Source organism: Muscardinus avellanarius (assembly GCF_963383645.1).
Source record: "Muscardinus avellanarius genome assembly, chromosome: 3".
NCBI lineage: Eukaryota > Metazoa > Chordata > Mammalia > Rodentia > Gliridae > Muscardinus > Muscardinus avellanarius.
The window spans coordinates 74,525,999-74,539,339 of NC_137788.1; the positions used below are offsets into that span (position 1 = coordinate 74,525,999).

General features: G+C 36.1%; 1 protein-coding gene across 1 annotated transcript in view; it reads left to right on the forward strand.

Annotated features, from left to right (window-relative positions):
- Positions 1-980: 980 nt before the first annotated feature.
- The window catches only part of SAMD13 (sterile alpha motif domain containing 13), a gene marked incomplete at both ends in the record, with an annotated part of 39,484 nt that continues 27,123 nt past the window's right edge, over positions 981-13,341 (forward strand). Inside the window, one exon of the mRNA XM_080693159.1 lies at positions 981-1,033. Coding sequence (XP_080549285.1) covers positions 981-1,033 — 53 coding nt within the window. The remainder of the gene's footprint in view (positions 1,034-13,341) is intronic.

Genomic DNA, 13,341 nt, shown 5'->3' on the forward strand with positions numbered 1-13,341 from the left:
AGTGCCGAAGTAGAAAGTGATTCGAGAGGAGATGGATTTCATTTATGGCTTTAGCTGCATCTGAGCAAACACATCTCGGAACTAGTTTTTTTTTGTTGTTTGTTTTTTCTTAGAGCAGTTTTGTTTATAGCTTTTTCATCTTGTTAATTGCACAGTAATTGTGGGGTTTTTTTCCAGCCTTCATCCTATAAACAAAAAGAGTGATAGATGTTACTATATCTCCTTAAATGTTTTGATGATTTTTTTTCATAAAGCTAGTAAAGTGCCTGCACACACACATACATACATACACACACACACATATACTGGCACCACCTTTCTGTGCTAAAGGCTCTCTGGTATTTTTTGTGTGTTTGTGAGCTTCCTGCTTTACCACAGCATGGTCAGCTCTCAGACCCCGTTTTTTTTTTGGGGGGGGGGTTGAGGCTTTCGCAGAGAATACATGAGGTAGGGACACTTGCTGACAAAAGCCTTAAGCGCTCTTCTGCATTGCAATGAGAAAAAAAAAATCTAGGAGCAGAAGGAGTGGACATAAAAGAAAAAAAAAAATCAGAACCCGTTGTGGGAGGGGGCAGGAAAGAGGGTATTGTTCTTCTCCACTTTGACTTGTTTATGAGTTGCAGTCTTAAGTGAGAGCCGTGCACCGGGAGGAAGCTGTGCCAGGTCACACAGCACTTATTTTAAACGGGAGAGTCGACTTCATTTGCAAATGCTGATTGTGCAGGCAGGGAGTGCCAGTACCGGTGAAAGCGCCCCAATCCGCGGGTTGCCTCCAGTTCTTTAGGTTTAATCACCTCTCTCCCCTCACAGAGGGAGCTAGATATTTAAACAAACGTTTGTGAACTCGCGTGAGGCTGTAAAAGGGACCATTGTGCCTCCGATTCAGGGTCTGTAATCGTCTCTCACTTTCTAAGAATTAAACACAAGCTTTTCTCCCTTATTGATTAGTTGCTGAAGTAGAGGAACCCTGCAGCCTTCCCATGCTCTCTGTTGACATGGAAAACAAGGAAAATGGCTCTGTCGGTGTAAAAAAGTAAGTGAAGCTGGCTTCTAAGTTCTGCTTCTGCAAACAGCCCAGGGACTTGGTTTCTATTTTTACACGTCTTGGGAGTTGTCTTGGTTTATCTACACTGGCCACCAGCCGCCCCCACCCCAACTCCAGTTGCCCTTTTCTGTATGGCATTTCTGAGGCAAGAATGACTCAGACCCCAAAATGTGCAGGGAAGGTCAGCGCATCAGGGCTGGGGAAGCAGGAGGGCTGAGGACTTCAGCCTGGCACTCCCAATTCCGCACCCAAAACTAAGTGAACAGAGACTGCCTTCCAAGTTCATAGCCTCCTAGGTAGGGGCAGGAAATAGAGTTTATTTCTTTTACAGAAAAACAAATAAATAAATAAATAAAGTTACCTCTAGCTCTCAAAACTTATAGCTATAGTGAGAAAGGGAAAAGTTTCGATGAGAATGGCGAGTTTGACAACTTCTCTGCCCTGATTTCTTAAACTATTCCGTGAATGTGAAAGTTGAAGTGTCCGCCATAGATCTAGTTCTGTTTAAATGTCTGCCCTCACATTTGGAAATTCTGATTATATTTATTGTATGTATTTGATTATATAAGGGTTTATGCTTGGTTTATTAAGTAGGGAAATTCAGTTACATTATGTAGCATTATATTCTGAAAGAGGACAAAAGTCTACCTCACAAGGTAATCTGTAGGTATATAAAGAATGTATATTCTCATTCAGGAATTATATTGAAGCTATAGCCACTTTGGTTACAAGGAGAAAGTAGGTTCTAAAAGGGTGTTACTTATTTAATTTTTTCCATGTCATTTAGTTTAAAATTGTCAACTTGAGCTTTGGAGGAAACTAATTAAATGTAATCCAAAGAAGCTTCATGTTATCTAAGTGAGGCAGTGTGTTATGTGTTGATGAATAGAAAGTAGACTTTGCTTCACAGAAAAGTTACATTAAAATTAATAAAATCTATTTTAAAATTTTTTCAGATTATTTTTTATTTTTGTGACACTAGGGATGGAGCCCAGGGGCATTCTATACCCCTGGCTCTATGTTTTTTTCTTTATTTCAAAACAGGGTCTCACTGAATTGCAACAGGCATCACTAAGTAGCTGAGGCTGGCCTCGAACCCTGGGGTCTTCTTGTCTCAGCCTCCCAAGTGCTGGGATTACAAGCATGTTCCAGGACAACTGGCTCACATAATTTGAACATCAGTGACTTCTGTCTTTACTCCCAGAGGTAGCTGTAGGAGGAATGAAGTAAACAGATTTTTAAGTATGAGACAGATGAGAAATGATACACAGTACCTGCAGCAATGATAGAACACTCCGGATTTGTGCTGTTCAAAATGTTTTTATATCTGGGTATAGTAGCGCACGCTTGTAATCCCAGCACTTGAGAGGCTGAGCCAGGATGATTGTGCAGGTTCGAAGCCAGCCTCAGCTACTTAGTGAGGCTCTCAGCAATTAGTGAGACCCTCTTTCCAAATAAAATAGAAAATAGGTCTGGGAGTGTAGCCCAGAGATAGAAAGCTGCTGGGTTCCATCCCTAGTAGCACAATAAACAAACAAACAAATGAGTAGGGCTGGGGGTGTAGCTCATAGAATGCCCCTGGGTACTATGTCAGTACCACAAAAAATTTAAATATTTTTACATATGACAGTTAAGAATATGAAATGCAGCTAGGCTGATGGCACACACCTGTAATTCTAGTACTGGGAGAATGAGATAGGAGGAGCACAGGTTTGAGGCCAGTCTCAGAAACTTAGACTCTCAGCAACTTGACAAGACTTTGTTTCAAAATAAAAAATATAAAAGGACATGGGGTATAGTTAAGAGGTAGAATGCCCTTTTGTTCAATCCCCAGCATAAAAAAAAAAGCTTGAAATGTGACTAGTATAGCTGATAAACTGACCTATTAATTTTTAAATTTCAATCTTTTTTTTTGGTGGTACTGGGGTTCCTGGAAGCCCTTCTACCTCCGGGGTACACTCTCAGACCCATTTTATATTTTTATTTGGAAAGAGGCTCTCTTAAGCCAGCCAGGCTGGCTTCGAACCAGCGCAATCTTCCTGTCTCTGCCTCCCAAGCGCGGGGATTACAAGCGTGTGCCACCATGCCCGGCTCAATCAATTTTTAAAATTAATGAATTTATTGAAATATGATTGTTGTACATAAAACAAATTCCATATGCTTAAAATGTAAAATTGTGTAAGTTTTGATATTATAAACCTGTGAAACCACTGCCACAGTTAAGATAATGAACATGTCCCTCACCGCCAGCTTCTTTAGAACCCTTCCTAGTCTCTCCCTCCTGTCCTCCCGTCCCCAGGCAACCCCTGATATGCTGTTCCTTCACTACAAATTAGTTTTTTTTTTTCTAGAATTTTTATAAATGGATGTATACTATACACACACATATATAAATGTTTATTGTTTCTTATGCTTGAGGTTTGTTTTGCTTTTTAGATCTGCATGTGGGCCTAGTGTTCATCAAGTTTGGAAAATTTTCAAACATTTTACCTTTTTTATTTATACATTTGATCTCTTGATAGTGTTCCATAATTCATTGATGTTCTCTTCATTGCTTCCAGTTTTTTTCCTCTGTGCTTCATTTTGAATAGGTTCTAACTCTTTGCATTTAAGCTTCCTAATCTTTTCTTTTAAAATTATTATCTCTTGTCCCATGTATTTTTCATTTTAGACAATGCAATTGTTACCTCTGGAAGTTAACCCTGGTCTTTTAAAAAATACATTCCATGCCTTTCCTTAACATATTCAGTCTTTTCTCTAGCTTCTTGAATATATAGAATAAAGCCATACTTTCAGTGTCCTTATATATTAGTTTTATCATTTGAATATTTTCTCAGTTTTAGTTGACTGATTTTTCTTCTCATTGTGGGTTATATTGGCCTACTTCTTCGCATATTTGGTAATTTTTTAATTGAATTCTAGACAGTGTGATTTTACCTTCTTAGGAGCTGGCTGTTTTTAATATACCCATAAATATGCTTGATTTTTGTCCTGGGATGCCATTAAGCAACTTGGAAACAGTTTGATCCTTTAACGTTTTGCTTTTAAATTTTGTTAGATAGGACCAGAACTACATTTAGTCTGAGGCTCTTTTGTTTCTTTTGCTGAGGCAAAACCCTACTTTGTACTCTAACAAAATCTCCTAAGTCCTGAGTTATGAGATTTTTCCTCTCTAGTAGGTAGAAAAGGCACTATTCCTATCCCTGCATAGTCTCCAAAGATTGTCCCTTTTAATCCCGTAGGGTGTGTCTTTCCACGGCCTCAGATAGATTCCTCACATTTAGATGCTGAGAAAAACCCTCTGCAAGTTACCAGAGTTATCTTCTTTGTGTATCTCTCTCCTCTCCAGGACTGCCCTGTGTACATGCTGAAAGCCTCTTCCCCAGGTACTTTGTGGAAAGAGCTTGCCTTTCTTGAATTTTATTTCTCAGAAATTACTATCCTTTCCTGCCTATGGTCAATGTTTTGAATGCCATTTTTTATGTTTTGTCTGCTGTTACTTTATTTTTTTCTTTAGTTATCTTAGGCAGAAGAGTAAATATGGCACCCATTACTCCATCTTTACTGGAAGTAGAGTTTCCAGTTAATCTATATGGCCATGTGGCTGGTGCTAACATATCAGGCAGGGCAGAATTAGGTTATAATATTATATCCCTAAAGACATAAAAGGCTACACTGTGGAGAGGGCTGTCCTGCCTGTGCATTATCAGGTTCTTAGCAGCCTCCCTGGTCTCTACCAGTTGGCTGCCAGTGGTTCCCCTCTTTCTAGTTGTGACAATCAAAAATGTCTTCAGCTATTGCCAAATGTTCCCCACAGGACAAAATCATGCCCACTTGTGAACCACGGTTAGGGGAACCTTCATTTGAGAAATGTGCAGTGGGGTGGTTTATAAGTATTAGAAATTAGTTTATGTGTTAGTACTGGTCCTTTTTGTTTAAAACTCTGAAAAGACCATGAATTTTCAAATATTTCAATCCGGAAATTTCTTTGCCTTTTTTCTGCCTCTTACTTTGTATATCATAGTAGGGGAGAAAGAGAAAGAAAGAGAAGGATAATAAAGCAAATGTGGTAAAATATTAACATTTCCTGGAATTTGGATGAAGGATATATGAGGGTTTTATACTTTTAAACTTTTCCATAAATCTAAAATTATTTTTTAAAAACTTTATAAGAATAAAGACAAGGTGTGTCCCCTTTAAGGTATCCCATATTCTCCAGTGAATGTGTCTCTTTTTTCCCAAATAAATCTTTGTCTGTACCTCTAAAAAATAAATAAAGACGGTTTTATTAGTTGGGACAGAAAATTGCCTTCCTTTAGCAAAGAAGCAACACTCCTAACATAGGTTTAGAAATCAGAGGAATTATGACATTGTGATAGAAAGTGCTTTTTCACTTTAAGTCTTAAGTTCAAAAGATTTGGGTTTAACTTTGCATTCATTTCTTAGCAAAAGAATGAGTAATCATTTAATTTTGCTCTGCCTTGGTTCTCTTGACTATAAAATAGAATAGAGAGTTGTTATGAACATTAAAAGAAAACACTTAAAAAGTGTGGCATGAATGGCAGTGATAGCCTTTATTTTCCAATTCAGAAAGCCAGAGTTCCTACCAGGAGCCTTGCATTGTACTAATTGTCTTTATAACCATCATCTCATTTAATAATTGTACCATTTGATATGGGGAATACATCGCAGCCTGTTTGAAGTAACTAGAGTTTAGAAAAGTTAATTCTTTGAAATTACATGAGAAAGGAGCAAACCTGAGGTTTGAGCCCAGTCTTCAGTCTCTAAGATTGCTCTTATTTTCTCTGTGATAGGTGCAAAAAGGCAATATTCCTATCTCTGCAAAATCTCCAAGGTCTGTTTCTTCTACTTCCTTAGGGTGTATTTTTCACAACCTCAGGTAGATTCCTCACATGAAGATGCCAACCAGGACTCTGATATCCACCTAGGGGAACCCTCTGTCATCAGAGTTATCATCTTTGTGTATCTCTCTTCTCTCCAGGATAGTCCTGTGTCTTTTATCTATATCAGTCCCATAAATTGGAGCAGGTCTGGCTTTAAGAAGTTTGGGGGCAGGCTTATTCCAGAACTAGGTCTTGGATCGCTGAAAGAGGAGAAAAAGGATGATTGAAATTCTTCCAAAGTCGCCTTACCAACTTATACTCCCACCAGTGCTGTATCCTATAAGTCCACATCCTCCGTAATAATTCCTATGACTATATAATGATTCCTATGATTATGTGAATTATTACAGAATTATTACATATGAAAGTCATCCACACTTTGGATGAATTTCAAAGCTAGGTGTGGTGGCCCACGCTTGTAATCCCAGTACTTGGGAGGCTGAGACAAAAGGATCACAGGTTCACAGCCAGCCTCAGCTACTTAATGAGGCCCTCTGCAACTTAGTGAGACTCTGTTTCAAAATAAAGAATAAAAAACAGGGCCCTAGGATATAGCTCAGAGGTAAAATGCTTTTGGGTTCAATCCCCAGTACCACAAAAACAAAAAAAGAGGTTTTTATTTCAGATCTTCTATTTAGTCAAACTGGACTTAAAGTGTTTTAAGGAAATATCATACAAGACTACTCTTCCTCATTTTCTTCTTTGCTTCATTCACTCGTTCCTGCTAATGTCTCTCAGTATTGCTCCACAAAACTTAGATCTCTAATATGGATCCTTGCTCAGATCATGATTATTCTGTAATGAGTTAATATGATGTTGGCATGACAGTCACCAGGGATTAGACTCTACTTACACTCATTCGTAAAGACAAGAGTAAGGGAATTTTATGTTTAATTTTGTATTCGGAGTCTTCAGCAGTAATAATTAGCAAATCAACATGAAAAGCAAAAATAGAAAAGTATTATAAAAATGTAGAAAATATTAAGCATTTCACAGAAGAGAAAATTGATATATGAAGAGATATACAGTATCACTGATCAAGAAAATACAAACCAGGGCCGGGATGTAGCTCAGTGGCAAAGTGCCTGCTTTGCAGGTGTGGCGCTCTAGGTTTGATCCCTGGTTTCAAAATGACACACACACAAAAAAAGAACCCCTCTTAAAAAAAAGAAAATACAAATCAAGATCACAGATCACAGTGACATACCTATTCACTTGGCAAAGTTTTTAAAGTATGACTATATGAATTATTACAGAGGATGTGGATTTATAGGATGCAGCGCTGGTGGGAGTGTAAGTTGGTAAGGCAACTTTGGAAAACAGCAGTTCAAAATTATTTTCTAGTGTTGAGCAGTCAAATATTTTATAGCATATCAGTTTCATTTCTAGATATCAGTGCTATCCAGCAGAAATACAACCTGAGCTGCAGACATGATTTTCTAGTAGTCACTAAACAGGTGAAATAAATTTCAATAATATGTTTTATCTAACAATCTATCAAAATATTTAGCATGCAGTCATAACATTATTAATGAGATGTTTTATATTTTTTGCACTAAATTTGCTAAGCTCATTGTGTAGTTTACAATTAAGGTATATCTCAAGTTGGACAATTTTCTTTGGAAATACTTGATCTGCATTTAGATTTCACAAAATTTATAGTTGAAAAGTAGAATTACATGCCCAATTAATTCCAAAAATACAAGTTTTCTAATAACTAAATCAAGTACCAAAAACACTGTTTTCTTTTACTGTTTGCATCTACACTGACACAAGTTTATCTTGATTTCACTTTGAAGCAAAAGGATGCTAGTCTCAAAACTACATCTGCTTAAGTTAAATTTATTAATGCTCATGTCAACTCTGTATTATTAACATTGAATTCAAAATAGTTCACATAAATTGATAAATATCTCTAAGTTTGTCGATGTCAATAAATTATTGTTCAGAATTTTCTTGAGGTTTGTGTTAGAAAAATGGATAAAAGTATTATTATGGTATTATACCCTGAAAATTATGTTGCGATTTCAACATAACTTTATACTTTTTTAGCTGGGTCACAAACCAACTTTTCCTTTTCTTGGATCTTCAGATTTAGCTCACTCATGCGCAGTGTGATGTCAATAAGGAAAAAAATTACTCTGCTACTTTTGTCTTTAACTTTGAATATTTGGCAAATATTTCCTTTCATAAAATATCTTATGATTAAATAAATAAGCCCTGGAAAAGAATACAGATCAGTAAATTCATCATTCTCTGTTTCTTTTAACAGTTCCATTAACTGGCTTTGATCCATACCATTTGCTATATATGCTGAACAATTTAATAATAGTATCTGTGATTTAAGACTCTACTTCAGGAAAACAAACATAGATATTAGATGGTGGAATGAAGCAATAAGGAAACGATTTGTATCTTGCTTTAAAATTGTAATAAACCCAGTTTTTTCCCCCTTACATAGTTGAAGTAACATCCATTGAGAACAAATTTATTTGTTTTTATATCTAGCTGAAATTTTTGGAGGCTAAAGGTTTAAAAAATATCTAGAAAATGAGTCCAATTTTTCAGGTTGTAAATTACCACTGCTTCATAAGGTTGGAAGTCTTTGGGGAAGAAAACATACCTCAAATATTAATTGGGCAGTGTCTTTTATATTGTATCTCCATACAAAGCTAAAGGAAAGTACTTGTGATTTTTTTCAAATTTAATCTGTTGATCTTAGGTTCTGTTAGAAGACCTTCAGGCTATGACTTAGTGGATTGGGAAATGTTAAGTTTTTTAGAAGTACCATTTTATTCTTTTCTCATAATATTTTAACAAAATAGAATTTTTTCTTTTTTTTTTTTTTTTTGTTCAAGAATCCAAGCCACTTAGTTGCTGAACAAAGTTACAAGCTTAGTTTCTGTTTTAAATCTCTTTAAAATGTTTTCTTGGATGTTTAATTTTTACTTCAGTTAACTAGTTTTATCAATTCTTTATTTTGCTTTTTGAAAAGAAACTTACCGAGTTCTCTCTTTTTGCTGAAAATGTCTACTAATAATTCTATTTATCTTTATCATTTTTACGCAACACCTTTCTTTTTGTCATGCTGTAGCAAATTGTAATTTCTATTCTTCATAAAATCTTCAACACATTTTTACCCAGCTCCCCTTTTCCTTTTCTTTCTGATACTAGGCTCTGCATCTCCTCTCAATTATGCCTCTTTTAAAAACATATCTATTTTTGTTTTAACTAAAGTATTTAATTATGCAGTAATTAAAACATAACATAGCTATCAATTTAGTTACAACAGAGAAAGGAATCTTCATAACTCATGCCATCTGAAAACATTCAACCAATAGAGTGCAATGTTATCTGGATGCACAGGAAAAAGTGTGTTGAACTGAATCAGTCTATTGACACAAACTCCAAGATAGACGTGTGTATGTGTGGTACTAAAGAGGACAACAGGTACTTGATGTGAGGACTTGAACAACAGCATCCTATGGGATGGAATAAGGTGAAATGTAGTCAAAGCAAAACAATGGAGTTGTATTTAACAGAGACATATTTTTGCACTTCAAGTTTTTAAATTTATATGTAAATTAAATAAAACTTAAAATTCTGATTCTTAGTCAAATGTTAAATGTCCAATAGCTGCATGTTACACGTGGCTACCATGTTGAAAGGTGAAAGTATACACCCAAGTGCACTAGGAACATTAGATTGATGCTGATGATGACCATTCATGGTAGAAGTAGGGTAGGGAGCCAAGCCATTTGGACAGATGTATTGTCATGATTCTAGCTTTTATTTTGCTTGTTGGTTCATATGCATCTATTGTATTATTAAAAATAGCTAAGGGAGCCATCTTAATAGTTTAGGATGTATCATTCTAGAAAGCTTTTTTGTATATACTTTATATAAACATAATCACAATAAAATATACAAATATTTATATTCAAGAATATACATATATGAACATATAAGAACACATAGATACATTCAAAGCACTACACATATACATAAGCTTTTATTGAACAAATGGAATTGTAGTGCTCTCTCTCTCTCTCTCATCCAGGGGTTTCCTACCTCTGGGCTATGCTCCCAGATCTACTTTTACATTTTATTTGGAAACAGGGTCTTACTAAGTTGTGGAGAGCCTCACTAAGTAGTTGAGGCTGGCTTCAAATCTGCATGATCCCCCTCTTTCAGCCTCCCAAGTACTGGGATTACAAGTGTGCATCACCATGCCCAGTGTAGTATTTTCTTTTTATGGCTTTCATATGTACAGATTTTAAATCAATCATAAAACTTAGAACATGACGTGCTTTAATCATTGATATATATGATTGGCCATATTAGATACATGTTAAAATTTTTACCTAATTCTAAAAAAATGTTCTAGACATTTTACATATTTTATATCTGTCCAAATCTCAAGTATTTAGTATATCCTTTAAAAAAAAACAACAACCCATTCTCGAGCCAGGCGTGGTGGTGCACGCTTGTAATCCCAGCATTCAGGAGGCTGAGACCAGAGGATGGCAGTTTGCAGACAGCCTCAGCTCCTTAGTGCGGCCCTCTGCAACTCAGTGAGACCCTGTTTCAAAATGAAGAATAAAAAATAAGGCAGGGGGTGTAGCTTGGAGGTAGAATGCCCCTGGGTTCCATCTCCAGACCTCCCCCCAAAAAACCCATTCTTTTAGTCTTATTCTCTTTTTCATTAGGTAGTCTTTATCCCTCTTAATCTTATCTTAGGACAAGAAGAGGAACTATTACTCCCTATGACAGGTGCTTATAAGTTAGCAGCTTTTCAACAGGGAGTGGTTTATTTCCCCATACCGTCATGTCCCTTAACCTCTTCAGTGAAGAAGCTCTATAATAATAATTAAAAAAAAACTACATAGCAAAATTTAGCAAGGACTTTCAAAATGAGCTGCTTTGTATTATTGTATTATTTTCATATTGTCTCTTGTACATGTATGTGTCTCTCACCACACTACCCTGACTCTACCTAAATGTGTTACATGATGATTCCTTTCCTCCCCTCCCTCCTTCCCCCCCTTTCTTTCTTCCTTCCTTTATTCTTTTTCTTCCTTTCCGAAAACAATATGAGATCTGCTTTCAACAAATTTAAGTGTATAATACAGTATTGTTATCTGCTGGTACAATGTCATATAGGACCTCTAGAACTTAGGGTGCATAACTGAAATTGTGTACCAGTTGATAAGTAACAGTTTCCCATGCCTCTGCCAACCACTGTTCTGTTCTTTGCTTCCTTGAGTTTTATTATTTTAGATACCTCATATAAGAAGAATCATGTAGGATTTGTCTTTCTGTGGTTAGCTTATTTTACTTAATCATAATTTCTTCAGAGTTCATCCATGTTGTCACAAATGAAAGTCTTCTTTTTTGGAATTTTTTATTCATTCATATATTGATCAGTATTTAAATTATTTCTACCTCTTGGCTATTGTGAATAGTATTACAGTGAACATGTGAGTGTTAATATTTCTTTGAGATCCTAATTACAGTTCTTTTGGATAATACCCAAAAGTAGGATTGCTGGATCATATGGTAGCTCTGTTTTTAATTTGCTAACCTGTAGTTTTCTTTTCTTGTTGTATCTTTTTCTGAGTTTGGTGTCAGGGTGCTGGCCCCAAAAATATGAGTTCAGAAGTATTTCTTTCTCTTTATTTTTTTAAAAAGAGTTTGACAAGTATTGACATTAATTCTTCCTTAAATGTTTAATAAAGTTCTTCCATGGCACCATCTGGTCCTAAACTTTGCTTTTTTGGCTTTTGAGTATTGACTATCTCCTTACCAGATATAATTTTAGTCATATTTTCTATTTTATCATGATTCAGTCTTCTTAGGTTGTATGTTTCTAGTATTTTATCCATTTTTTCTTGGCTATCCAGTTTGTTGCCCTAAATTTTTTGAGTCTTTTCTTAGTTAGCTAAAAGGTTTGTCAGTTTTCCTTATCTTTTTGAAAGCCAACTCTTAATTTTTTCTATTGGTTTTCCATTCTTTATTTCATTTATTTCTATTCTAATCTTATTACTACCTTCCTCCTCCTCCTCCTTCTATTATTTATTTATTTATTTTTGTTGTTGTTGTTGTACCGGGGATGGAACCCAGGGGTCTTCTATTTCTGGCTACACTCCCAGACCTATTTTATATTTTTTTTCTTCTTTTTTAATTTTTATGTGGCTAATATTGAAAATGGCATGCATTCAGTGCTTGGTGCCCTTTCCCCTCGTTTCTCCTTTCCCCCTCCCAACAATGAGTGTCCAGGTTGATCATGCTACATTCATACTTTTACACATAATTGAATTTAGCTCTTCCATCAACCTTAGCCTTCTTCCTCTCCTATCCTTCCATTCTAGCTTTGCTGAGGTTTCCCCTCCATTATCTGGAGTCCCTCTGATATCCACAATACTCCCTAGTTTGGGTATATTAGAGAAAACATATGTCCCTTCTCTTTCTGTGCTTGGCTAATCTCACTTAACATAATGTTCTCCAGGTCTTTCCATCTTCTTGAGAATGACATGATTTTCTTCTTCTTTATAGTTGAACAGAATTCCATTGTGTGTATTTCCCATAATTTTGCAATCCATTCATCTGTTGATGGAGACCTAGGTTGGTTCCTTCTTTTGGCTATTACGAATTGTGCTGCTATGAACATAGGTATGCATATGTTACTGTAGTTATCTGATTTCAAGCCCTTTGGAAAGATACCCAGGAGTGGTAGAGCTGGATCATATGGTGGATCTATTCCCAATTTTCTAAGGAATCTCCACACTGATCTCCATAGTGGCTGAACTAGTTTGTACTCCCACCAACAGTGTAAAAGAGTTCCTCTTTCCCCATATCCTCCCAGCATTTGTTGTTATTTGACTTCTTTATCCTTGTCACTCTGAATGGGGTTACATGAATCTCAGTGTAGTTTTGATTTGCATATATATCCCTGATGGCTAATGACGTTGAACATCTTTTCATGTATCTATTGGCCATTTGTATCTCTTCTTTTGTGAAGTATCTATTCAACTCAGTTGCCCATTGGGTATTTGTTTTGCTAGTGTAGAGTCTTTTGAGCTTTTTGCATATTCTTAATATTAGCCCTCTATCAGAGTGGTGGCTGGTAAAGATCTTCTCCCATTCTGTAGGCTTTCTCTTTAGGTTCTTGATGGTTTCTTTTGATGAGAAGAAACTTTTTAGTTTGATGCCATGCTTTCTTTAATATCCTGCGCTTTGAAGGACTTGTTGAGAAAGTTACTGCCTGTGCCTATATGTTGAAGTGTTGAGCCTATGCCCTCCTCTAATAACTTCACAGTCTTTGGTCTAATTTCTAAGTCTTTGATCCATCTCGAGTTGATTCCTGTGCACGGTGAGAGGTAAGGATTTAGT